Source organism: Cavia porcellus, unplaced genomic scaffold (assembly GCF_034190915.1).
Source record: "Cavia porcellus strain 051 isolate PalLab524CR breed Dunkin Hartley unplaced genomic scaffold, mCavPor4.1 scaffold_18, whole genome shotgun sequence".
NCBI lineage: Eukaryota > Metazoa > Chordata > Mammalia > Rodentia > Caviidae > Cavia > Cavia porcellus.
Genome location: NW_026947501.1, coordinates 48,972,423 through 48,999,182, shown reverse-complemented (window position 1 = coordinate 48,999,182; position 26,760 = coordinate 48,972,423). Strand labels below are relative to the sequence as shown.

Sequence of the window (26,760 nt, the reverse complement as noted above, 5' to 3'; positions counted from 1 at the left end):
GTGTGCCATGAAGTCTGCTGTAATTCTGATGGTCCTTCCTTTATAGGTGATCTGTTCCTTATTTCTAACAGCTTTTAATATTCTGTTATTATATTCAGTTTCTGGGATCTTGATTATTATGTGCCTGGGTGGCTCTATTTTGGTTGTAGGTAGCTGCAGTTCTGTATGCCTCATATATCTGTATATCATTTCCTTTTCCTATGTTTGAGAAGTTTTCCTTAATTATTTCTGTGAATAGCCTTTGTAGTTCCTTTGTTTGTACCTCTGCTTCTTCATTCACATTCTTTATTCTCAAGTTATAGATCCTCTTGTCACCGTCTAGCTTTTGTATTGTGACTGCTCATTTCCTTGTTATTTTTAAAAGCTTTTCCTGTCATAATCCCACATTGAAAACCTGTCCTCCAGTTTAGATAATCTATCCTTAGTTTGTTTCAAGCAGTTTTGCCAGCTTTCAATGGAGTTTTTAATTTCCTGGTAATGTCTTTGAATCTGCTTCATGTATTCTATATGTTCTTTATATTTTTCATCAAATGTTTCTCTGCTTTCTTTGGGTTCCTCCATTTTCCATCTGTGTTTACTTGAGAGATGCTTAGCATTTCTTTTATTAATCTATTTATATCTTGCTTTACTTGGTTAAATAGTTCCCTTTTAAACTTGTCTATGAGGTCCTGAATACATTTATTTATGTCTATTGATGCTGTATTTGATATTGTATGTTTGCTGTCCTCAATCTCTTTTGTATTTACCTTTCTTGGATCAATGTTCTCAGAGTTGGGGGCTGGAGGCTTTTTCTTATTGTTTTCTCTTCTCATATTTTTGGTTTCTTCCACACAGGCATGTAAAGAAAGCCCCAGTCCTTTTTTTATGTTGACTCTGGTTCTTCTGAAGCAGACTGGCTAGGTGACCCTGCCTACTCCAGTGTGCCATTGAGGTGCAAATAGGGAAGGCATATACTGGCTCCTCCCCTACAGTCAGCCAGCCCCTCCCCCCAGGCCTTCACCATGCCTTAGTGTGTGCAGCCCTTAGGCAATTGGTCTGGGACACCCTACTGCTTCCCAGCCAGGGGCGTGACCCAGGCCAAGCACATCTCACCAATCCCATCTGGGAAGGGAGAAACTGACTTTACTCTCTGCAATACCTTGTTTCTGCCAGTCCTGCCTGGTTCCAGGATGTTGTTCCCTTTCCGGTTGAAAGGTTTTATTCCCGACACTCACTGCAGGTCAATGTAGGTGGCTCAGCTTTCTGTTGGTCTCACTGATCTCTGACCTCAGTGAGCCCACACCCCAGTGTGACCGTGGCTCTGGTGAGTGGACACAGAGGGAATCCGGGAAGTTGGCTGAGTCACAGCCGCGTGAGTTCGGGCACACCAGCCAGTGCAGTTCCCTGGTTCGCTGCTACCTTCTGCCATCACATTTCTTCACCAAGGCCTTCAGGCTTGCCAGCCACCAGCTTCACTGTGCCTGTGCATCTCCAGGTTCCAGCAGTGTTTCTTAGGGTTAGATTTTTCAAAAGAAGAAACTGTGTGTTACTCTCACCTAGAGAAAACCTGTTGCAATTTCCTGGAAGCACACATACGTGCATGTGTTTAAATATTCATCTAAGCATCATTGCTTCAAACTGTCTCAGGGACCTGAGTCACGCAGTGGGAGGCAGCGGGTGAAGAGCTCTCAGGGGGCTGAGTGCCCAGGCTCCTCCTCTCCTGTTCCCTGTAAGAACTGCACAGCATGGAGCTGAGTAGAGGGTCTTTGTGGCTTTGATTGTGCCCTCTTCTGAAATCAGTGATTCCTTCCTGATTTGGATGCATGAAGGTTTCCACTGGCGCCCAAGGGTCAGTGAATAAAAACTCCCTGATTCCAGAAATGTCTTCAACATTTTTTGTCTTTTGGACCAGAATGGAAGAGTCCTCCCTGGGGAAAAGAGCGATTCCATTCTGCTGGAGGACATTTATGACTACCACCAGGGCACTTATGTGTGCGACTACACTGTGTCACCAAACGTGACTTCCTGGACAGCCAGAGCTGTGGTGCAAGTGAGAACCATCGGTAAGTGTGGCCCATGGTACCAGGAGCTCCGAGACCGTCCTTGACACAAAAGTGATCTCCTCGGCCACTTTGTCCTTTCAGGGAAAACGGCGGCAGTGAAAAACTGCAGTCCTTGTGTGTGTGTGTGTGTGACAGGGTCTCACTGGGCATTTCAGGCTGGCCTTGAGCTCACTGTGTAGCCCAGGCTGGCCTCGCACTCAGTGATCTTCCTGCCTCAGCCTCCTGAGAACTGGGATTACAGGCATGTGCCCCCACACTCAGAAAATTTGTAGTTTTGAAAGCCTCAGATATGGTGAAATCAAACTGAATCCCAGAGTGTTTTAGTATTTTTCTGCATGCCCGAAATCGTGGTTTTTGTTTTTTTTAAGAGAAACAAAGCATGGAAGCCACAGCTGGGGGATCTGTGTCCCCAGGGCTGTCAGGGTTTCCTGCCCGAGAGTCTCACAGTCCTGCAGTTTATTTCTTTGCATTTGTGCTTTTCAGACCTCTCCTAAATACATACCCATTCACGAGTGCAGCCCAGCACTGCTTTGTGATCAACTGTGTTTCCTGCCACACGAGGCAGCACTGTATCAAGGCGAGGCTTTGCCAATTTCTGCTCCCATGAACAAGGAATTCCCATTATTCCCAAACACCGTAATCCTTCCCTCCCCAGACTTTCTGATCAACATCAATGGCCTCCCCTTCTTTCCTTTCTTCTCTCCCTCCTTCTTCCCTCATTCTGTTCCTTTCTTCTTTGTTTCTTTTTATCTCTTTCTTTCTTTGTATTTCTCTTTCTTCCTCCTTTTCTTTCTTTTTCACTCTCCCCCTAAGATATCTCCGTGACTAATGACAAACTGAAGTGTTCTGTCCTATCTCTCTGGGCATACCGGGTTCCTCCTTTGTGTCTTAAATTCTGTCCCAGCTTTCTCCTTGGGTTTTCCTTACTAGACTTACAACATAGCACCCATAAATTATACGATTTCATTGATTTAAACAAGCCAAGGTTGATGTATGCGTGCGCTACAGGGTGAAAGCCTGAGAAGGGAGTCCTTCAGGCTTTGTACCCGAGCATCTAGGAGCGGTGAGCTCAGCTCTTACCAAGGATGTTCATTGACTGCCTCCCTTTCCTGCAAGGTACAGGCATTCTGGACACAGGGAGACTTTGTCAAGCCTGGTGTGCACCCAGACCTGGGCTCCTTCTTTCCTTTCCACTTCTGAGCTTGCCCGTTTCATTGGCATCAGATTGCTCTGTAGTAGAAAAGCAAACATGTGAATGCCCTGTGGGTATGGCTTCCTCTTCCAAGCAACGTCACCCCTCACCAGTGTGCTCCCTGTTCTCCCTGGAGTAAGGGACTTTCTCCCTCTGGGGAAACTGCGCCTCTCCTGTCTCCCTCATCAGCTCACTCACGCTAACTCTTTTCCGTTCCCATGCACATATTCTTTGAGGTTCTACCACATCAGCCTTAGAGCTAAGAATTAAAGCATGAGTCCCTGGGCTCTTGTGCCAGCCTCTGGGATCTTCCCACTTTGTTGGGTGGACATATTGGGAGCGGGAGACCACCATACAGTGTGCCATGAGAAGGGGGAGCGTGCACCCCCAAACCCAAACCCAAACCCAATGATCAGAGTCTAGGAGTACCTGGGTAATGAGGACAAAGGAGCCCGAGGGGGCAGTGGAGATGGGCCCAGGTCCTGTTGATGTCCAGGAGACCCCAGAGAGCCCATGCTACACAGGAAGACAAGGGTCAGCTGTTTTGATGAGTGTGGAATTTATCCAAGGACCAGTTAGGAGTCCCTGAGGGCATTGGTAGGAGAGTGCAGATGGGTCACTCTGCTCACTGCATAGAAAGCATGTCCAGGAGTCCAAGAACGAGGATCGGCGTGGGGAGGACAGTCAGGAGGTTACAGTGGTCAAGGAGGCAGCTTCTGAGGGGGACCCCTGTAGAGAGGGAGGTGGGGTGAGGAGAAGTGGTAGAGTCCGAAAACACTGAGGAAGGGCATTCCAGTAATGAGGAGACTGTGAACAGGGATGAGGGAACAGAAGGACGGGGACCAGAGGCAGGTGTTGACCTGGGCAGGCAGGCGGATTTTCTGTCACCTACTGAGGTCAGCACAAGAGTGGCCAGGGGCCGGCTTCGTGTTCTTCAGAAGTGTCCAGGGCCGCTCTGTGAACAGAGCAGATGAACGGTGGCCAAGTTCACGAGCCAGCAGGACAGGAGGACCGATTTTATGTAAAAGAGAAGAAACAGAGGGAAAATGGTGACATTGCTGAATAAGCCTGAAATGAATCCAGAAGAAGCCTGAGGGGACGTTAGGCACTGCCTTGTTGTAGCTGACCAGTGTCATGTCATGCTGACCAGTGAGTGTTAGGCTGGATCCACCTGGAGGCCCTCGGGCTGGAGACCGGAGCAGCGAGTCATCAGCTTTCCTGACACCCAAAGCCAATGGGGTGGAGGAGGCCACCCGGGCAGCTCTGAGAGGCCCCTGGGACTGACCCCGGCATCTTCCCAGGTGTGGAAAGAGGATCCAGGACTCCGAAGGAGATGGTGCAGGACTCTGTGGACATCCGGGCACCAGGGGTATCATGGAGAAGGGGGGGAGGAAGTGGAATTGCGGTGGTGTGGAGGATTCGCTGTGGGAGCCCAGAGCCTGTGTAGGGAAGGGGCCTGGTGCGAGGATGGTGCCGCAGGGAGAACAGAGCGAATGGCAGGATGCAAGGGACAGGACTGAGGTTCAGACAGGCACAGAGGGAGAAAGGACCCCATAGGGACATGGAGAAGGGAAGACAGAGGCAGAGAAGGTGGGATGAGAGCCAGAGAAGAAAGAGGTCAAAGAAGATGCGGCCAACCATGCCGTGGTACAAAGCGGGGCCCCGCGGGATGGGTACAAGGCTGTCCATTGGGACTCAGAGTAAAGCAGTTTCTGTGGAAAGATGGGGGAGAATCGGGACCCTGCAGAGGTGAGGGGGTGAGGGAGGGGGCCTAAGCCCTGCATGCAGTCCTTGGCTGGAAAGGAAGGAAGTGCATAAGGCAGGCTGTAGGGCGAGGGCTCCTTGTCACTTCAAAGATAGGAAGAGAGGCCAATGAGTAGATGCTCCTGCCTATGAGAAGAGAGAGAAGGAGAGAAATCACAGCTGAAGACACAAGAGGGAGAGGGTGGAAATGGGGAAGGTGGCCTGCAAGACTAAGGGGACATCAAAAGCAGACACCACAGCTCTCCCTTCGCCAGGAGGCAGGCCGCATTCAGAAGGACGCTTGAATCGGCAGGCACATTTGAAAGTCTGTGGCAAGAAGCTGAAGGGTATTTATTACATGGATTTCCCCTCCTGTTGGGTTCCTCGGCCAGATGACACCAAAAAGAAACACTGCGGTAGGAGATGAAGGCAGAGGCCCTGGCCCACGAGGGTGAGCAGATTGGTGAGGAGCACGTGCCCAGGGGGATGTGGTGTGAGCTCCTCGGATGATTTGTCAGCACTGATGGCTGATGCCCGGGCATTCCAGAAGCTGGGATTTACACATGGAAGCCTGAGTTCCCACACCTCAGGATAATGGGTGCAATTTGCAGAAGGAACATGGAACATTTAGATCAAAGTACTGATGGAGGTGTCCCCAAATCCTCAGCCAGCAGGTGTTCAGATTTCTTGATGCAAATAATGATTTTTATTTTCATGTTTTAGTGGCTGACACCAAGTTCAAACCAGACATTGTGTATCCTGCCAAGGACACCCTGGAAGTAGAGCTTGGTAAGCTGGGTCAGGGTGTCACCTCGAATGATACTGTCTGCCTTAGTTACTTTTTCTCTAACTGTTGAGGCAAAATACCTGATGCCTAAAGTGAAGCAAGGAAAGGCTTATTTCTTACAGTGTGGGAGTTTCAGTCTGTACTCAGCAGGCTACAAGGCAGGATGGCCTGGCTGAGAGGCCACTGCAAGCAGCAAGAGAGAACAGAGCAAAAGAGGAAAGACACACCTTCTTCCTGGCCTTATACTGTATGTTGGCTCCACCCCTGGGCGGGTACAGAACTCACACCACCAATCCCAGTGCCAGACAACAAACCAATCACAAATGCCAGACTCAGCCAGTTCCATGATTGTATGAGGCTTGGGGGGGGGGGGAAGCATCTGAACACAAACTATAACACTGTCCTTCCAGGATCTGGTCTATGTATTATCTGAGGAAGGCAGAGTTGGCGTCAAGTACAGCTTTGGGCCTTGAACAGTTATGCATTCCCCCTCAGCCCCAGCCTCTAGTTTTGCTTCTAAACATCACTAACCTGACCATAGGGAGTTGTTTTGATGGGACAATCAATGAGATCCCTGGCTGGTGAATTCAACATGAAAGATAGGTTTGGACTCTCCCAAGCAAGACTTGGTTGTATTTTTCTGTTGTGTCAATACATTTACCGACTTGAGTAACTGTAAGCCTCTGAATATGCTGCTTCGTCTGGTCTTTAAAGGAACTTTGGGGAAATGCTGTGATTTCTGCTCAAATTCCAAAATGGTGTGCTCCCTTGGGTGGAGGGGAAGCGGGCTCCCTTGTGGGAGCCTTTCATTTGTCAAGTTTAGTAGCATCTGTGCCTTTCCCCACAGTCACGTAAGGATGAATGTATTTAACACCAAATGGGGTTTTTCTTTTTCGTAAAATGCATGTGCTTCTCAATGTCAGTATAAGATTTAGTATTATAGAAAGACATGTGGAAACAAGTACCGTGGTGCAAATCTCACCAATGATGGAAGCAGCGATGCCAGTGCAGCGAACTGGGGTGGTATCCATTCAGTTCACTTGCTCATTTGTGGGGGGGAGAGGAGAGGTGTTAAATTCAACCATAAAGAAGAATGAAATCACGTCCTTTGTAGGAAAATGATGAACCCTGAAATAGTATTAAGTGGGATAATAAGCCAGACATAAAAAGCTAAGCATGGGATACTTTCTCTTACATGAGAAAGCCCAAAATATAAATTAGTGGAAGAGAAAGATAAGGAAGAGATGGTGGCTAACAAGGAGGTGGACTTTTGGAGGGAGGAAGTGGGGATCGGGGTGAGGGGGCGGGGGGAGGTAGATAAAGTGTTGGGAAGTGCTCAGGATATACACCAATCCCTCAAAATCAGCATAACTTGGTTTTGACTGACAGCTTTGTTTTGCCATATTTGACTGTATTCTCTCCCTCCCAAAAAAGTAATAAGAACTAAGGAGTAATAAAATCCAAAATGTGTAAATTTTGTTGTAAAAAAGAGAGGGAAAAAAAAAAAGAAAAAGAGCTCTAACGGATATAACAGCAAGTGTGTTTAGGGGTGTTAAATAGCTGACTATATTAATGTTTTTGGATCATTGAACACAGCTGTTTGCAGTCTCCCTGTTTGAATGTCCACTTTGTATTCTTTGATACTGTGATTTGAGCAACTATTTTCAAGATGATAATATGTAATCTATTAACAGGTGATTTCTACTGTTATGGTTTTTTTTTTTTTTTTTTTTTTTTTGTAGTTCTGTATTACGTGTAGCCTTACACCGCTTTGTTTTGTTTTGTGTTTTTCTCTTTTTCCTCTTAAATAAAATTAAAAAAAAGAAAAAAAATCAGCATAACGACTGCTTCCGAAGCACTTCCCAATAAAATCAAAACTGGAGGGAAAATAGGAGGAAGTTGGAATAAAGACAAAAATCACTTACAAAAATGCAGCCACACTGCACAGGGTGGAATGTTAGAGACCCACTGGTGGGGAGGTTGGGGCTGCAGGAATGAGTCTCAGGTGTTGTCCCCAGCCATCACGGGTTAGAATAGCTGCAGGCAGAGTGTTTCTGGTGTCTCTTGCTGAGAGGCATCCAGGGAGCTCGGTCTGACCACTTACCCGGGGTGCTCAGAGGAGCGGCTGAGCGTGAATGGCTTCTCTGTCACAAGAGCAGTAATCTTGTGGTTTCATACAACATGCAAATACCTTTTACTGAAGTTTTCCCTTTTGGTACCTTGTGCCTTAGCAGAGGTGCACACGCCCTTGCTGACCCCTGAAACCCCCATTTCCTGGGCTCTCTTCTTGGCTCCCTCAGGACCCTCGGGTACGATCGTGCTGAGCTTCACACTGACTGCATGTGGTCACATGTGTGAGACACAGACTGGCTCACAGGAGAGTAGTGCCCCAGGGCTTCAGGTTTGGGAATGAGGTGTCCACCTGTGGCTGTTCCTGTCTTCTGTGTCACTGCTCCCCCGGCCACGCCTCACCCTCTCACCTGCTTCCCCCTCCCCACCTCTTCATTTCCAGGAAAACCTTTAACTCTGCCCTGCACGGTTCGGTTTGGCTTCCAGCGTGACCTTCACCCTGTGATCAGGTGGTACATCAAATCCGCTGGCCAGCAGTGGGAATTCCCAACATTTCAGGAGAAAAGGTAAGAGAAACATGGAGGAACTTTAGTCTTGGCAACGCAGACTAGGTGCTTTCAGAAATCACCAAACTGCAGAGAGCAGGTGGATTTAATGAGCCACCAGCACCAACCAGGGTGAGGATGAAGATGCAGAATTCGGTGTGTGCCTGTGACATCTGGGGGCCACAGGGGACATGGTCCCCCTAAGATGACATCGCCTAGAGCTGACAGAGCCATCTCAGCTCCCGCTGGGCACATGTCGAAGTTCCCATGATGAAGTCAACTCAGAATATGGAACCAGGCCCTGGCTGCCTGCAGCGAGGCACCTGTTGGTTTGGGTTTGGGTCTGGGTTTGGTTCCTGCTGGTGCTGAGGATCAGATCCAGGCTAGTCCAGGGTGCTGAGCTCTGCTGCTGAGCTGTAGCCATCTCTAAAGTAGCTTTAAAGCCTGCCTTGGGGCCACAGTGTGAAGTGACTGCCTTAAAAGTCAGGCTACCCACGCCGGCTGTGGTGGTGCATGCCTGTAATTTCGGCACTCAGGAGGCTGAGGCAGGAGCATTCCTGCAAGTTCAAGATCAGGCTGAACTACACAGCCAGACCCTGTCTCAAAAAAAGGAAAGAAAGTGAAGCAAAGAAAAAAAGGGAGGAAAAAGAATGAAGGAAGGGAGGGAGAGATGAAGGAAGGGAGAGACAGAGACAGAGACAGAAAGAAAGAAGGTCAAGCTGCACAGCCTCAGAGCAGATAGATGTGCTGGTTCAAGCTGTTGAGCCGGAAGTAGGAGCCTGCGTGGGAGGCGACCACGCTTCCTCACCACTGTAGCAGCACCGTGCCTTCTGTGTTCGTGGGCCCAGGGGTCTAGACTCATGAAGCTGGAGCTGTCTGGAATGCTCCCAGGGGAAGGGGCACCCCAGTGCAGAGCCTAAGGAAAATAGGCACAGAGGGCAACAGTGGAAGCTGCTTAACTCTGAGTGAGGAGCCGAGCGCTGGGCCCTCTGGTAACATGCGGGTGCTGTTAGGGCTTAGGAGAAGTCAGACCTGCTTTATTGGTGTCTGTAGGGTAAAACCCAGATCCATGGATGAAGTGGACTGGGGTTGGGGGGGTCTTTCCGGCAGAAAGTAGGGTCCTCTAAGAGGCGCTCAGGGCCTCAAGAGCCCCGGGATTGTGGCCCTGGAGCCCCTTGGATCCAGTCATGCCAGTCACCAAAGATGCATCCTTGCCTTTACCCCAGATCTGATTCAAATCAGGACCTATGCGGTAAACCAATGCCTTCTAATTTTTAAAACCTTCCAGTGAACACCTGTAACATCGTTTTGAGGAGTACACACTGCCACAGAGAGTCAAGACAGGACTTTGACAGGAATGATAGCTTCTGCGTGGGTTTCTGCCTTCGAGGAAGACGCTGCATCCTATCTTGGGGTGCATGGAAGGTGGAGGAGGCAGACGTGCAAGGGGGGTTCCTGCAGTCCATCTCCAGCCTGCAGGGTCCCTGTCAGCAGCAGAGGAGTAGGGGTGACACACGTGTCACCGCCCGAGCAGGTGGGAAGCAGGCTAGAATGCGAGTTGGCAAGCAGGCCCCCAGCAGCACAGGCTGAAACACCACTGCACCCGCAGGGCTTCTAGCAGGGCAGTCTGAGGTGGGCAATTGTAGAGAATTCAAATTGCGGCCACATGCCAAGGGTCACCATGGGTGGGACAGCAGAGCTCAGGGCTGGGGACTGGCTCCATTGCTGAAAGTGCAGGCTCAGGACTTCTGAGTCGCCTCTGTCCCTGAGCGAATCAGGATGCTTGATTATTCCTTGGTAGCCTTTGCTGAATGTTTGCAAATGACTGCCATTGTCTGTCCTCCAGTGGAATTCCGAAGGGTTGGGAAAGTCAGATGAGGCCACAGGCAGCTTGCATCTGGGTGCTCACACTCAGGAAGGAAGGCAGGCCAAGACAGCGCATTGCCATCCAGCCTCTGCGTCTTGACGGGCACCGACCCCAGGGCTCTGCCCGCAGATCTGCTGGTTGCTCTGAAATCTCGGGACCCCGCCAGGGGTGCCTCCTTCCCCAGCAGTCAACCTCCCTCCTTCCCCAGTGTTAAGTCCACCATGGAGGAGGAAGTCATGGAGCGTGTCATCTTCTTGAAGGAAGTCACACAGAGCGACCTGGGGCGAGAGTTCCTGTGCTTTGCCCAGAACTCCATTGGGAATGTGACCAGGTCCCTCCGACTGCAGGAGAAGAGAGGAGGTGAGCTGGTGGTGGGTGCTGGGTGCACACACCCTTGCTGGGTGGGGCAGCGTTTCTGAAGATGAGATAGGGAGACAGCATGGGACGTTTTCTAGATGCTGGACTCTGCTTAAGCACTTTGCAATGTTGACCCATGCACAATTGTCCAGTGCCATAGAGCTGGGGAGGGCATGAGCCACACCTGGGCCTCTAATGGGAGCTCTGTGGAAGGACTATCACTCTTCCCTTGCTGCTTCCTCCAAACACCCTTGTGGCTGGTGCTGTGCAGGAGCCGAGCTGCCCCTGCTCATTCTCTGTGCCTCCTGGCTGCCAGGCAGCGTGGTGGGGGGGGGGAGTCACGTTCCCACAGGTGGAGAGGGGAAAAGGGGAGGGATCCTCTTGCATGCACAGTGCAGATCTTAGCCTTGCAAAGAGCTATAGCAGAAACTCCAAGCCAACACAGTGTCTCTGTGATGGGCTGGATGCATTCATTGATTCATCTGATGAACAGCACCAGCAGCCACAAGCATGTGCCTGGGTCTGCAGAGCATCCTTGGAGATGGCCTCTGCCTGCAGAAGTTTGTGCTTGCCTTAGGAGCCTTGCAGGGTACTCCCCTGAGCCAGGGATGGCTCCTGGTCTCAGGGAGTCCCCACCTAAGAAAGGAGGGAAAACATGAAAATAATGCCTGCTAAGCAATGAGGAGGATGCAGATGGGTTGGTTGAAGTCATAGGTTATGGGTGACAATAATGCTAGTGACTGTGATAGACATTTCAGATCAAGTCCACCAGGAAGTACCCATTCCCTTGAGCATTATAGAGCTGACTGTAGACTTAAGAGGTTCCCAGTAGCAGTGATTGACACAGATAGGGAAGAAAGAGGTGCTGGGCAGCCCACAGCGCCCCCAAGCTGTCCACAGCCCCCTGCTGCCTCCACCAGGCTCACAGCCACTGTGTCCCCCCAGTGCTGCTCTTCTATGTCCTGCTTGGCACGGTGTCAATCCTGGTTGGCGTGTTGGCGGCAGGCGTCCTCGTCTACACCTACTGGATCGAAATTCTGCTGTTGTACCAGACTTGCCAGAGGAAGGGGGAAACTCTCGGGGGTAAGGCCGCCCTGTGTTGCCCCCTGACTTCCTCTCCAAGCCCAGAGACGTGGGGCGGGCACCAAGATGGGAAGTGATGCTGTCACTGCCAGGAATGAATTTTGGATGACCCCTGGTACTGGGGCTGAGCATAGGGAGACACTCAAGATGGATGTTCCTGATGGGGCGAGGCACACCCCTGGAGTTCTGGGTCCTTGCGTGGCAGCCTCACAACAGAGACAGATGGAGATATCCATTTTTGTTTCAATCCATTCACCAGTGATCTTGCAGATAATGCTATCTGGGAACTGGTGGGACTTTAAAATAATCTTTCTGCTCCACCCTCAGGCAGTGTGGCAAACAGCAGTCCAGCCCTGGACCCCGAATCTGTAGAGTGGGGTTGTGCTAGCTGCAGTGCAGAGGGGGCTGTGAGAGCTCCCTGGGAGAGACATCAGGACTAGGCTTTCGGGTGGTGTCTTCGCATGCAGGCAAACTCAGCAGGCGACAGCCAGGATTCCAGCCCAGGCCCTTACATGTGTCACCCACGGCCATCCTCACGGCCATCCTAGTGGGTCAGCAGAGAAAGTCAGAGTCAGGGGCTTAGAACTGAACCCCGGAAGATGTCAGCGGTGGACATCGGAGCAGGTGTCCTGTGGGACAGTGGAGTGGGAGGAAAGGTTCTGTAGACTGGAAAAGCTGTAAGTTTTTGTTTGTTTGTTTGCTTTTCCTCACCTTGGGATTCCCAGGGAAGAATATTTGCAATTTTAATACACATTTTTGTTTCTTGGAGAAAGCAGGCCATGGGGGAAAGACAGAAATGTATCAGGTCCTGGGTTCAACTCCCAGCACCAGAACAATCAATCCCCCAAAACCAAAAAAAGCAGAACAAACACACTATCAACAGCAAAATAGCAGCACAAGGAAGGGGCCAACCCTATTCTAGGAATCTGTAAGCCGGAAGTGGTTTTGGTATTGATGTATTTAGTTTTAGACAGTTGGCATTTTTTTTTCTTTGGCATGGAACCCATGATAGGACTGACATGACCCATGATCTTCACTGCTTCCCTGGGCAACCTCACGCTTCTTTTTCTGAAGGATTAAGGTTTCTCAAAACCGAAACGCCTCTTAGGAGCATCACCGGTGAACGGCAAAACATTTATATGTGCCCTTTCTCTTTTTACCATGCAAAGAACTCTTTCTTTACCTCCTTCTCAGAAAGTTTTTAGGCGCAGACAAATGGAGATGGAGGACTTGAGCTCCCCCCAGGCTGACATTCAGCTGCCTAAATTGTGTTTACACATTTCTAAAGATTTTTCTGAGGCCATGTCTTCAGTACACGATTAAATGCTTGGTGGGGAGCTGGTGCCCCTGGACCCAGCAGATCTTCATTCCTTTTTAATCCCAGGTCTCCTATACCTTTTGGTTCCCTTCACAGTAACAAAAACACGAATTTTAGCCACAGGACCAAGTAACAGAGCCCCATCGCACCCTCCTGGCCGCTATGAGGCTTGCAGCACAAGGCTTTGAAGCACAGTTGGGTTTGCACAGTTAAGCTGGAGAGACAGGATGTTACAGTTGTGGAGGACCTAGGTGGTTTGGTTTCCAGACTGCGTAAAGGTACCAGTGTGCTGGGGCTTTCCGTGGAGATAGGAGGAACAGGGGCTCCGCGGTGCATGAGACGTCTGAAGTACTGCTGGTGCTGTCTGACATCTCCTGTGAGCTCACTCCTGGGATTTCCTGCCTCTGGCCATTTGTATTTCATTATTTTCCTGAGCTGGAACCAAATATCCAGCACCTGAATCGTAGAGGAAGAGATTTGTACCACAAGCTTCAGGCACCTCTGTGTGGACTGTGATTATGGAAAAGGGTGAGAGGCTGAGGTTTTGTGTCTTCTTTCCCTCAGATAAGAAGGAGTTCGATGCTTTCGTGTCCTATGCGAAATGGGGCTCCATGGGCAGTGAGGACGAGGCCCCTCTCAGTGAGGAGCAGCTGGCCCTGATCCTGTTTCCCGAGGTCCTGGAAAACAAATACGGGTTCACCTTGTGTTTGCTGGAAAGGGACGTGGCCCCTGGAGGAGGTGGGTCCTCACACCCAGGGGGATCACAGGAGCTTAGGGGACTTCACATCAGCCCAGGCCACGAGGTGCTCCATCCTCACAAAATCCCCTGTGGAAGCAAAAGCTGACATAGCGTCTGCCATAGGATGCTGTCCAGAACAAAGGCGTCTTTCCTAGACTTAGTAGGAAGCCTCTCTGTCTCCCCGAGGGGTGGTGGCCCTTCTGATCTGTGGAGTGCAGCTGACCGAAGTTCTCAGCCCTGGAACATGCAGGCCCCTGGACCGGAGCCATCCAGGGGAATCCCCTGCCCCCTCCCAGGATGCCAGTAGCACCCCTTACCCTCCTGGTCCATCCTGCCCAGTTCCAGTGACTTCCACTCCTAGAGAAACTGGGGGGCACGTGAGAGTGAGCCTGGGACTCACTAGCATCCGACTCAGCAGCTGGTGGAGTGACATAGTAGAAGTATCAGAGCGGGAAGCAGAGAGAGACAGGAGGAGCTGGGGACAAGGACTCACCCTTCTGGGTCCCCTTCCCTCCATACCTAGGAGCATCCATTGGGGGCCCTGGATGCACCCGGAGGTCAAGGTCACTGTGAATTGAGGGTTAATCACTGTCATTATTTTTATCTCCAGTGTATTCAGAAGACATCGTGAACGTCATTAAGAAGAGCAGAAGAGGAATCTTTATCTTGAGCCCCAACTACCTCAATGGACCCCAACTCTTTGAACTTCAAGCTGCTGTGAATTTGGCCTTGAATGACCAAATGCTGAAACTCATTTTAATTAAGTTCTGTTCCTTCCAAGAACCAGAATCTCTCCCTCTTCTGGTGAAAAAGGCGCTCAGAGTTCTGCCAACCATCACTTGGAGAGGCTTAAAATCAGTTGCCCCCAATTCAAGGTTCTGGACCCAGGTGCGCTGCCACATGCCCGTGAAGAGCTAGCGGCGGAGTGCGAGGGGCCAGCTCGGAACCAGCCCATGGGCTGTGCTGCTGGAAATAGCCCGCAGGTCAGGGATTGCCGGGGCACGCTCCCAGCCTAGGGGCCAGGGCAGCTTCTCACCAGCAGGAGGAGGAGAGACTGATGGGCATGGAGTGAGCTCAGGGCAGGCAGCATCTTCCTCCTGCCGTCCATCCGGAGAGGCCAGTTAGGGCCCCTGACTTCCTGGACTGGGAGGAGAACACGACTGGACCCACAGGGACTCCTGCTTCTGTGTCAGCCTCCTGCCTCTGTCGCAGACAGAGCTGTGCCCATGGGCAGTCAGATAAACATCACCACATCAGACACATTTTTAAAACTCCCAAGTGCATGCTGCAGTGTGTGACGTTTGCAGCCCTCGTGTGGAGCCAGTGCGGGTGCAGAGTGCGTCTCTCTTCCTTTCCCATCCCCTCCCCTCCCTCAGTCTTGATCCCATGCCCATTTCAGCACGCTGTGTTCCTCTTTCCTACTTTCTATGTTTTACAGTTCTCTTTATTTATGGTTTGGGTTTCCACATAAAAGAAGCCATGTGATGTTAAAGTTTGTGTTTCTCTTTATGTCACTCAGCATGATGGTCTCCAGGTGTGTCCATTTTTCTACAAAGGACTGACACTGATCCTTCTTGATGGCAGAGTAGTACTCCATAGCGTGTAAATACCACATTTTCTTGATCTGTTGAGCTGCTGATGAGCAGCCAGGTGCTTCCAAGACTAACCTAGGATGAGTTGTGCTGCTACCGACATGGGTATCCATGGGTCCATCTTATGCAGAAAGAATGGCCGTAGTCAAGAAATCTAGCATCATAAATACTAGCCAGCCTTGGAGGGGAAAGGACTCTTCTCCTTCGTGAGTGAGACTGGAAGTCAGTGCAGCCGCTGTGGAAATCAGCATGGAGGCTCCTCAAAATGCTGCAGCTAGAAAGCCCACTGCCCCCGGCTCTTTCCGTTCTGCGCACCTTCCCGCTCTCTATGTCCTGAGCTGTGTTCACCCGGCCCCACCAGGCCGCAGAAGAGTGAGGGCAGGGGCGATGGCTGGCAGGACCTGGCTGGGACAGGGATGCGGGCATCCTCGCTGGTCACTGCACGCTGACCACTCTGGGCACCAGAGCTGCAGCTGCTTCTGAACCTGCCGTGGGACAGCACCACCAGGAACCCGGGGTGCACTGAGAACTGTGTCAGTGAAGCACACCCAGCGCACTCCTCGCTGGCGTCCTAGCTGGGCATCCCACATGCTCCCGGGCAGGGGCTGCTGCCTGTGACCTGCAAAGCTGATGGTAGTTGTGCCTCGTAGTCCCCTGGGAAAGAGCCGCATGCAGGTGCAACTCATGTCACGCTCTCAACACGATAATGTTGAAAACACCATCGTGAGTGGGGGACACCTGTGGAGGGAGGAGACCATTCCTGGGGATGACAGTCTCTGACAGGATACAGCTGCAGAGCAGAGGAGCCCTCGGTGCAGCCCTCTTGTCTCCCTGGCCAACAAGCTTCATGCAGAGCCTCAAGTATGCAGTCTTGCCCTGGGCCACTGGATTTGGGGACTGACAGGGTGTAGGAGGAAGACAGGTGTGGACCGGCTCTTCCACCATGCTGGCACGGCCACCAAAAGACTGAGCAGCCCGCCGCACTGGGGAAACAAGGGCACCTAGCATCCAAAAGCAGCTGGGATGGAGCCTGGAGAGGCTTTGGTCTGAGCCATCTACCTGGCGATCCTGGCCTCCCCGTGTGTGTCCTAGCCTTGCGGCCTCCGCCTTCGTCCTCCCAAGTGGAGGGCGAGGTGCAGGAGGCCAGGACCTTGCTTGGTTGATGAGGCTAGTCCTGTTCTGTTCTGCTTTCCTCACAAGAGTTCAGCTGAGAGTGCTCCTTCCTGCTCGGACAATAGGCTTCTTCCCATGTGGTCTACCCTGATGGGCTCGGCTGAGCTGGGGTGGGATGGATGGGGTGGGAAGGGATGGACAGGACCAGAGAGCTCCCACCTGGGCAGTGAAGGGAAGCAGCACCCATGGTGTGTCACCTCACTGGTCTGAAGATGACCCTAGCTCAGGCACTGTCCTGTGGCCACACAGTGTCCGTGGGATCTTTCTTCACAGAGGGAGGCGCCCACATCAGACAGACCACTGTGGCTTTGGCACCACGCAACGTGCTTGTTGGAAATTCCTGTGCAGAAGTTACAGGGAGCTGAAGGGTATAAATTAGGCCTGGAAGTTTCTGGGCAGGATCCTGCGGGTCCCAGCAGGCAGGAGGAGCTCATGCAGCATCTCTCTGCCATCATCTCTCTGTGGTCTCCAGCTCTAGAAGCTCTGAGGCCGAAGACCCTGCTGTCACAGTGCTATGGGTGATCTAGGGCTCTGTCCTTAGCTCTGGAAAAGAGGTTCCCACTATGCCAGCTGCACCAGGGAGCCTGAAACAGAGCCAGTGAGGGTGACAACGTGTTTTCCCCAGGCACATGGGTACCCAGCTGATGACTAGTGAGCACGGGGCACAAGAGAGTGTTTACATTTTCTACATGGAAATCAACCTAGTGAATGGCCTCGGGCTTGCACAGCTGGCCTCAGAGTTTACCATCAGAAGAGAGAGACACTTCCCCAGGGCATCGCCTGATTTAAGGTCGTCACGAACTCTGGCTCCTGGTTACAGGCTTTGTCCAGTTGCTTGCTTCCACTCTGAAAATATGTCCTTGTTTGGAGACGGGCCCTCTCCTTTATGAGCCTGTGTGAAGTGACAGGCAATTTGCACAGCCGTTCCGGTCACTTTTGGATTTCAGGCTGTCACTGTCCCTGCCCATCGTAGGTCCAAGCTATGATTCCAGGTAAGACGGAGTCCACACACGGCACCTTTTGTTTCAGCTACAAAACCTGGGGAGTAACACGGAGAGCATCAGTTGGAGGTTGTTCTAAAGGAATCAGAAGTAGGAAGACTGGAAAAGATAAAGGTTAGAAGTATTGCAGTTGGGTTTCCTCCCAGCTTCCCTGACTTAACTTCACCGTGTGAGCCCCTGAGTGGACCTCAGGAGAGCAGAATGAGGGTGGAGCCTGCTCTCTCTCTCTCTCTCTCTCTCTCTCTCTCTCTCTCTCTGTGCTTTCTCTGCTCTGGCTACAGGGGTGCAAGAGTCCTGGGAACCTCGTGTCACAGTGGGGTGAACAGAGTCTCAGCCCTCTGGACAGAGAAATGCAAAGAGGGGGCCGGAGCTTGATGCCCAGGGAGCACTGCAGAGTCAGGGCAGAGAGGTGACCAGGACAGGAGGGCACCATGGCTGTGGTGCTGTGGGTCAACTCCCAGGCCCAGCACGGTTACGGAGTGCGACTGACCCTCGCTGGAATTCCAAGTGCACATTCTGTTAGGAGAAATGAACAGTCCTCACATTTTTGTGGGATTTTCAGGGTCAATAAAGGTAATACATGAGTTAACTGCAACACACAGCAGGGAGGCAGGGCTGGGTGGCAGGAACTGGTAGCTCCCCAGCTGTCACTCCCAGGGGGCGGTGTTTGCAGCTCTTCTCTGTCCTTCTGAATCCTTACCTACAGTGTCACCAGGACCTGAGGGAAGAGTGTTGCTGTCCCTGACTACACCTGTGAGCTCGTCCCTTCCTCCTCTTGGGCACATCATCAAGCCCTCCCTTTTCACAGTGTGTCCGTCTCTAGTCCTCTTCCTTTGTGCCCGTATCTGGATGAGCTGAGGCAGACACTGACATGCATTCCAACCTTCTCTCGGTTACAGTTAGCACAATGTGTTTACAGCTAGCTTTTCAGTTGAAACCAAACTGTGTCATTATATTAGATGCTCCCAGTTTGGGAGCATTGCACCTCACAAAAGCAGGACAAGGATCTTCCCTCACACACACGGAGCACTCGCCAAGATGGGGTGTCCTTGACGGCTGAACACACACCAGCGAGAATGAGGAACCTGAAGTCATACAATACACTTCAGAATGAACCACAGAGAAGTCCCAGAGACATTAAGAAAGATCTTTAAATGAGGGAAGAGGAAAATTCTACCTACCCAAATTTGTAGATGAAGATCAAATAAAGCCATGCAGAGGGAGAAATCAAGAGTATTAAAGACTCGTACTAGAAGAATATCTCAAACTAATAATCTAAATTTCCACCATCGAAATTTGAAGGAAGAAAGTGAGATTACACTGTAATCTCAGCACTCTGGGAAGCTGAGGCAGGAGGATTGCAAACCTGAGCCCAGTCTGGACAACTTGGTGTCTCAGCAAGAGCCTGTCTCAAAAGAAAAAATAAACAGCGATGGAGGATAGAGCTCAGTGCAGGGCCCTTAAGGTTACACAGCACGAAATCAAGGAGAGGAGAGGAGGGAAGAGGAGAAGAGGGAAGAAGAGGGGAGGGCAGAGGGGAGGGGAGAGGAGACAGGAGAGGGGAGGAGAGACGAGAGCAAAGAAGGAAAGAAAATGTAGAAGGAAGGAGGCCAGGCGTGCTGATGAACACCTGTAATCCCTGTACTCTGGGACACTGAGGCAGGAGGGTCACAAGAGTGAGCAGTTTAGGGACTTAAAATAAAAGTGAGTTTCTCCTGCACCGTGAGGCTGGCGGGTCGAGTGGGCAGGTGGAGTAAGACGGCACGTCTGTTTCAGCTGTCTGACTGCTCACTTCACCTGTCCCGCACATTTAGGGGGTGTGGTGGGCAGCACCTCACTGCACAGCATGGCAGGTACCAAGGGACTGGAGACACGTACGGAGCTTATAGTTTCTTTGAAATAAAATGCATGGATTGCTCACTGTCTGCAGGTCCCAAGCTTTTTCCTCACTCTCTCTTGTACCTTATGCCCCTTAATCAAGATCGCCTTTAAGGCAGAAAACAAGCTTGATTTTCCTCATCATCAAAGCAGAGAAAATGGAGCACTCCTGGCATGGCTCAAAACATTCACGAGATCAGTAACTGCAGCTCCTGCTTCTGCAAATGTCTTCTTCCTTCCTGAGAGTCTCACAGTAGAGTCGTGAGCCCAGGACTTGGTCCCGGAGTGGAGATCCGTCCTGTTACACAGTTTCCCTTAGAGCCCACTCCCACCGCGTCCCCCTGAACCAGAGCTGGGCTCCCTGAGTTCACTGTGCCCTTCACCGGGCCTATTCTGAACCTTTGGGGGTGAGGGCAGGGACAGCTCAGCTCCTCTGTCCTCAAAGCAAGGTCAAGGCGTTGGCATGTCTCTAGCTGGGGCTGCAGGCTTTCAATTTAGGGGGACCACATCCCAGAACTTGATCTGAGGCCACTCAGCTTAATTGCTAGCTGTGGGCTTGGAAAGCAAGTCATCTTTCTGGACGGCACTGACCAATTCCATATCACCACTCTTTCTCCTTCCTCTTCCTAAAAAAAAGAATGTAAATTTCAGCCTTGATAATTTCAAGGGCAAGTGACAGACGCTCCAGACCCAGTCCTGCAGAGCTGTGGCCTTAGGGAGGCATGTGAGGCTGAGTGAGCACAGGTTAGGGGCCTTAGGGACTTGGTGAGGCAGGCAGAGTTGGTGTCCTATTCCATCACCTGTGAGTGCAGAATGTGGCCTCATGTCTGCAATGATTTCCTTGGGAGCAGCCCTAACTCACCTCCCACTGGTATAAAAGGGAGGAAACCTGAGCCCCAAGCTCTGCTTCCCAGCATGCACAGCAGCAGCCCTGGGATACCGGGTCCCCCCACAGGAAGGGCTCCCCTGGGCAGGCACCCCAGCGTTTCCTCCCACAATGCACCGCTGGGCTCCATGTGTGACCCATTTCCCAGAGCGGAGGACCAGGACCTCGGGGGTGCTTGGCATCACCTGGGACGAGCATCGCGTGGGCTACTACTGCCAGTGGGCAATCGGGGCAAAAGCTCCAGGTTATTGAAAAGCTTGCTGAGGACTCAAAATTCCAGAGAATTCCTTTAGATCTCTGCTTGGAAGTGAAAAAATATTTTTTTACCCTTTGCCTTTCAAATCTCTCTTCGGAAGCTTAAGCACAGACTGGCAAATGCCGGGTGCCCTTCCTGCCCTGGTGCCTCTGGAAATGCACCTTTGCTGGGGTCTCAGCCAGTTGGTAATTCTCACTTGGATCTTGGTATGATACAGATGCTCAGGGTGAACTGGTTTCGGTTCCATTTTGCGGCTTCCTCTTGTCTGTCACCCTGGCTCCCCTGGGTCCCCATCCTCCTGGGTTTCAATGTGGGAACCCATGTTTAATCCTTACCTTCTCTTTCTGGAGACCCCATCTCCTACCTGCGGTCCCCAAGGGACAGGAAAGCGAATCCTTCACCCTCATCTACTTCCGAGCTCGTCCTCTTTACAAAAACCAAAGGATTAGAGCTAGAAAGTGTTCTAAGCCTTCTATTAAAATTAACTCAGTAAATATTTAAATAACTGCTGTTATTATGTAATTTAATCCTTATTTTTCTGGCAGTAGATTTCCACTATCATTTGTTGAAAAGGCTGATGTTTTGGAATCATCTTGATACATTTCTTACAATCATCAGCCCTAAATGTAAAGGCTCCTTTCTGGACTCTTACTTCCATTCCATTAATCTGTATCTATTTTTATGCCATTAATATATATCTGTTTTGTACACTGCTTTGACTACTGTAGCTTTGTTGCAAGTTTTGAAATTGGGAAGTAGGGCTTTTCCAATATTGCACTCCCTGTCTTTCTCTCTCTCTCTCTCTCTCTCTCTCTCTCTCTCTCTCTCTCTCTCTCTCTCCCTCCCTCGTGATACTACTGGGGATTGAACACAGGGCCTTTGTGCTGGGCTACATTTCCACCCTTTTTAAATTAAATTTTTAAAAATTTTCAGCAGGGATCTTACTAAGCTATTCAGTTACCAAGCTGGGCTTGAACTGGTATCTTCCTGATGGGTTGACAGCTCCTCAGAGGAGCGTCCCTTCCTGGTGAAGTGACCCGCTGCCCCCTCAGGGCCTGGGCACCTCCTCCCCCCACCCGGACCATTGGGATCTTGGGATCTGACTTGGGGTGCTCTGCAGACAGTGCGGTGTCTCGGGGCTGCAGTGGTCGATGACTATCTGAATGTCTTGGACCTCTGTGAGCAGTTCCCCACGCTCACCCTCCCCGCTTCTTGACCTTCAGGCTTTGGCATCTGTCTCATGACTTGGCTGCTCTGCTGCCAGGGCTGACTTCGATGTCACCCGTCAGCCAGGGCAGCCTTGGTCCTCCTGGATCCCAGCCTCTTTCCTCGCCCGGGGACTGTGCTTAGCAAGACTCTCTATGACTCTTTTACTGACCTCCCCATCCAGCCTGCAGGTGGCTCTATGGATGTCACCATGCCCCCGGGAGTGGTCGCCTGTTCTAGAGAGGCCTTGGGCCACCATCTGATGAGTCTGTGGTCAGCGCCTCTGCAGGGTCATCCTCACAGCCAGCCTTCGAGACCCCCTGCCCAGGGCAGTTTCAGCCCTCTGTCCCTGGCTTCAAGTTCACCCCCTTTTGCTGCATTTCCGTCCTGAGGCTGGATGCGTGGCTCTGTCCCCACAGCTACAGACCCAACCCTCAGAAGCTTTTCTTCCTCCGCTCTGTCTCCTCAGGCCAGCTCTGCTCTGCAGAGCGTCTCTGGTGGGTTTCTGCACACTGAGCCCAGCTGGGCACGCACACCCCTCCCTGCGCGGACTCCCTGGCCACACTTCAGGCAAAGATCACACCTGGAGCCTCGAGTGCATTGCACTGAGGGCAGCAAACCCCAGACACAGGTCACTTTCATCAGCACAGAGACCTCCATCGCTTGTGTCTTCTTCACGGCCCTGGACCGTGCTCTCCTGTCCTGTGTCACTGGGACCAGATGTACACAGCCCACTTTCCAGAAGACCCGGCACAGTGGAGGGGCTCGTCCTGCCCAGGACCCACACAGCTTGCTTCGTACCTTCTCCTGCAAACTCACCTAAAAGACACCCCGCTTGGGGAAGGGAGGAGGCTGCTGAAGGCAGAGCCCAGGTTTCCTGGGTAGAGCCCATGGCCACAGCGAGAGGGGCAAGAGGGAACCCAGCTCTTTGGAATAGGGCCTTGCTTACAGCTGCACAGGGCCGCCTTGCAGTCAGGCGGGGCTTCCAGGGACTCATGAGACCCCTTTCGCTTGCTGCTGGAGCTCCACATAGCGTGCAGCTCAGGGCTGTGGCTCTGGTCTGAGTGACACTTTCCAGCCGTGGGCATCTGTGGAGCTGCCCCTCCAGAAAGGCATCTCCCTGGCTTCCACAACCCTCTCCTCTGGTGGCTTTGCCCCACACCCTGTGCCCCTGCTGGGAGCACCCTGGAGCAGAGCCTCAGACAGAAGCCACGCCAGGTGGGGAGGAGGCAGCAGCTCAGTCTTATCACAGAGGCTGGAAACCAGGGTGTCATCCCCGGCTGGTTCTAAGGTGAGCCTGTGGTTCCAGAGCCACAGAGCTTTGTAGTCTTAGGGCAGGAAGGGGATCCTCGGTGTGAATGGCATCTTTGTTCCCTTCAGAGGAGGAGAATTAGGTGCCACCAGAGATGATAGGGAAGCAGGGGACTCACACTGCTTCCTGGGCGGAGTCCAGCCACTGGGCATCATGGGAATCCTCTCTCTCTCTCCCTCTCCCTCTCCTGGTTTCTTTTTATCTTTCTTTTTCTCTTCCTCTCTTTCTGTCTTTCTCTCTTTCTCTATTTCTCTATTTTTGCTTACAAGAAAAGTACAACAAAATATAAATAGAAGCAAACCATCTCTTAAAGGAACTTGCTATTTTGGGACTATTTATGTATTTTTTCTGAGAAAAAGTAACCCAGTAGACTTCACAGTGTTCCTAGAACCTGCCTGATAGTCGCATTTTAGTGGCTGGACTTACTCTATTTTGGACTCAGAGGATGAAGGAAAGAGAAAGAAAAATACCGTATGTCAGCTGTGTCTTGCTGTGTCTCGGGTCTTGCTGTGAATTCACACTTAAGCGTTTGGACCTCGTCCTCCTCCATTTTCCAGAGAGTTCTGCAGAGGGTTTGGGGATTTCTCCGGGCTCCCTCCCAGGTGCAGGGGCACAAGCACAGATCGCTGGCAGATCGCTGCAGAGGAGGTGCTGAGGTAGCGTGTGAGTTGTGAATGCTGATTCTCCTTTCCCACGGAGGCCTGCTCACTGCAGCTGTGCACCTTTGATTTAAGAACAAGGAACATAGTTGAAATGAGCACAACCTGACCGCTGTTGGGTGCCTGCTCTGTACCTTGTACCTGCCTTGCTCTCCCTCATGTGGGCACACCACCCTCACTGGCGAAGCCCCTTAGACAGGTCAGTAGCAGGCCTCAAGTTCCCTGGCCAGATGTAGAAGATCTAGAAGTCGGTTTACTGCATTTACCTCAAATTCCTTCCATAAAAATTCCATGATAGTGCACCTACAAATTTTTGTGCCACCTCAAGAAAATTCTTCAAAATGGAAAGCATGCGTGTTCCGTGGGGCTTTCATCATGGTCTTGTATTCTGCGCAGCCTTTGGGGGAGCTGGGATTGCCCCCCTCCTGCAGATGCCTGCTCCCGGGGTCTGGTCCTGGACCGCTCCAGCGTGTAAGGGCCGCGTTGCTTCCGACCCCATTCTGCCCTTGCACCAAAACTGAACCTTCCTTTCCCAGGACAGTCCCGGTTCACACACCAAGCGTGTCGTATCACAGGACACCACTAGGTGGCAGCAGCGGCCCCTCTGGCGAGCCCAGCAAGTGCTTCAGCACAGAAGTCAAATCAGAGCAAATAATTAAGTGTGTCTGGAGCTACCTGCTGCCTTGGCCACTCAAAATAAGGCAGTGAGCAGGGGGAGGAGCGAGGACAGGTAGGGCAGGTGGCTCCTTTCCTGGCTTGACAGTGTGGGCAGGATCCCCTCCTTGCAGAAGGCTCTCCGTGACACACAGGATAAGGCTGCAGTGCCTTTTAGATCTTCACTGCCAAGGCGGAGGCAGCAGGCAGTGAAGGGCACGGGAGAGCTTCCCCTTCTAGGCTGCTCACGGAGTCCTGAAGGGATGGGGGTCCTCCAGGTAGCTCCCCGGGCTGCCACGCATCTACTGGAGGACTGCTTGTGAGCCAGAACTCGGCTGCCTGAACAGGGATGATTCCAAGAGGACCAGAAGGCATCCACAAGCAGGCTACTCTGGGAATGCTGCAGGGAGGCGTGGATGTCACCTTGGACCAGGTGGATGTGGCCGGTATCTAGGCGGCCTCCTGACCGCAGGGCTGAGGCACCAACTGCACTCAGGTGTGCAGCGGGATCCACGGGCATGGCTGTTGAAAGGCTCCTGCCTCTGCGCCCTGGGAGCTGCCTGCTGATGCTGGTGGCCTTGGCCAGTTCTGAAGCAGCTTCAGACCTGAACGAATCTGCAAATTCTACTGCCCAAGATGCACTGCACGCCCGGCTCACTGCTTCCAGCACAGAGGCGGAGGGAAGGATTTCTGTGTTCGGGCTGGACTATGATTACGTGCAAGTTCCATATGAGGTCACCCTCTGGATACTTCTAGCCTCTCTTGCAAAAATAGGTAAGTCCTTGGAGCCCTGACTTGAGGAGGGTTTTCTCTTGGGAAGTGACAGGCATTGGTGCCATCCCTGTGCTTCCATCGGGATTCTTGTCCCTTCCATCCTGGAAAAGCTGTTGTTCACAAAACTGTGAGGTGCTTTAGCACGGGGCTTTGAAATGTGAGGGTGACTTCTGGGTCCCAATTTGTTTTGCCTTTTTCTCATTTGAGGTGACAGCCATGTGACTCTGTCGTAGAAAAGTCTCCCTCCTAGGCTGTAAACATGTAATGTGTGAGGCCTGAAGCTCCAGGGTGGTACAGGTTGGAGGTTTCGGAGCCTTGTAATATTTCCTCTGCAAAGCAGTGGTCCTGCGTTCTCAGCGGTGCCTCTGGGGGACACATCCCTGGCCTGTTGTTCTTTCTCTGTAAGTGGCCTGTGCCTCTTGCAAAATGACAAGGAGCAAGTTGATCCTCAGCAGTTCTCACCTCCATCTGGGTGGGACATGGAACTCGGGACATGAGATTGCTGGTAGGATGCAAGTCGGCCCCTTGGTAACACAGAGCTGTCCCCTGCTGAGTAGTGACTGGGGCTTAGGAGTTCAGTTCCATGGAGCATCCTTTGTGCCAGCAATGGCTTAATCCCCACTCTCCTCCGTGGAAGGTCAATCTGGGGCCTCACTGCTAAGCACAGCGTGTCCTCTGCCTCAGCTCTAACTCGAAGGTGAGTGTGTAGACTGCCCTTCAAAACAGACTCCCCAGGCTGTCTCACTGCCCTTTGGGGTCCTTTCTCTGGGGCTGCTGGGGGTGTGTGGCCTGCCCTGGGTGCCCTGGGCCCCAGCAGTGGGTCAGGACAGTGTCCTCTGTAGTGCCTCTTTCTGAGAGTGGTTCCTGAGAGGGTAGAATGGGGATTGTGTGGTTGGGGCACCCCATAAATCTGTGAAACAGTTAAGTCCTCACCATTATGTTAAGGAGGAACTGGAGAGGCAGTGGCTCTCTAGATGGTAATGTGCTCAGTTCCGGGAAGGGAGTCTCACACTTTCCACAAGGCCACATGGACCCCAAGGTACTCAGGGGGGTCTTTTGTGGAATGTGGGTGCTCCCCTGTGAGCAGCTCTGGTCCTTCTGTGTCTCTTCTGCCCCCCAGGAATGACAGATTATGGTGTGGGGACCGAGGATCAGGACCCGCCCCTGGCCAGCTGGTCACTTTGTGCCTCAGGGTCACCTCACTGTCCAAGGGTCCATCTTGCCTAGGTTTTCCACTGGCAGGAAGCATGTCTGGCCCTGGAGAGACTATGCATGGGAAGGCCGAGAGGCACCGTGTTCCCAGGATGGGGGTCTCGGGCTCCAGGCTGCTGTCATTCTCCAGCCCTGCAGCAGGCTCCCGCTGGAGCATCTCTTCAGAGGTGACTGTGCACTGCTGGGCTTCAGGGGTCAGAGAGTTGCTGTGTCCCATGGGGTGGGGGAGGTGAGGGGGAGAGGCTTGTTCCAGATGCACACAGTGCGCTGTGCTGCGGGCTGGACGTCGCATGTAGGGTTGCAAAGTAGTAAGGATAACGACGACCATGATGTATAAAACTTGAACACTTAAGGGGTGGGTGGGGCTGGAAACGACTGTCTGAAACCTGGGCAGGAACACGTCACCCTCATTAT

At 51.9% G+C, this 26,760-nt stretch overlaps 2 protein-coding genes and 1 long non-coding RNA gene across 13 annotated transcripts in view; 2 read left to right on the top strand and 1 right to left on the bottom strand.

Moving 5' to 3' along the window:
- The window catches only part of LOC100730828 (interleukin-18 receptor 1), a 63,763-nt gene extending 48,528 nt beyond the window's left edge, over positions 1–15,235 (top strand). For 8 of the 11 annotated variants that reach the window (XM_063229747.1, XM_063229748.1, XM_063229751.1 and 5 more), the window contains 7 exons: positions 1,892–2,042; positions 5,701–5,766; positions 8,277–8,400; positions 10,455–10,606; positions 11,549–11,686; positions 13,569–13,742; positions 14,354–15,235. In XM_063229747.1, the coding sequence (XP_063085817.1) occupies positions 1,892–2,042; positions 5,701–5,766; positions 8,277–8,400; positions 10,455–10,606; positions 11,549–11,686; positions 13,569–13,742; positions 14,354–14,661 (1,113 nt within the window). In that variant the 3' untranslated portion in view covers positions 14,662–15,235. Of the gene's footprint in view, positions 1–1,891; positions 2,043–5,700; positions 5,767–8,276; positions 8,401–9,667; positions 9,819–10,454; positions 10,607–11,548; positions 11,687–12,153; positions 13,533–13,568; positions 13,743–14,353 lie in introns of those variants that run through there. The other 3 variants (XR_010040750.1, XM_063229749.1, XM_063229754.1) reach the window with 3 other exon arrangements.
- A 1,580-nt stretch (positions 15,236–16,815) lies between these two features.
- On the bottom strand, positions 16,816–25,218 carry LOC134471346 (uncharacterized). The gene is made up of 3 exons (XR_010040753.1): positions 23,973–25,218; positions 23,518–23,769; positions 16,816–17,546 (listed from the first exon to the last, which is right to left on the bottom strand). It is a non-coding gene; the product is annotated as an uncharacterized LOC134471346 (long non-coding RNA).
- The window catches only part of Slc9a4 (solute carrier family 9 member A4), a 48,666-nt gene continuing 46,167 nt past the window's right edge, over positions 24,262–26,760 (top strand). The window contains exon 1 of the mRNA XM_063229756.1: positions 24,262–25,134. Within this exon, the coding sequence (XP_063085826.1) occupies positions 24,777–25,134 (358 nt within the window). The 5' untranslated portion in view covers positions 24,262–24,776. The remainder of the gene's footprint in view (positions 25,135–26,760) is intronic.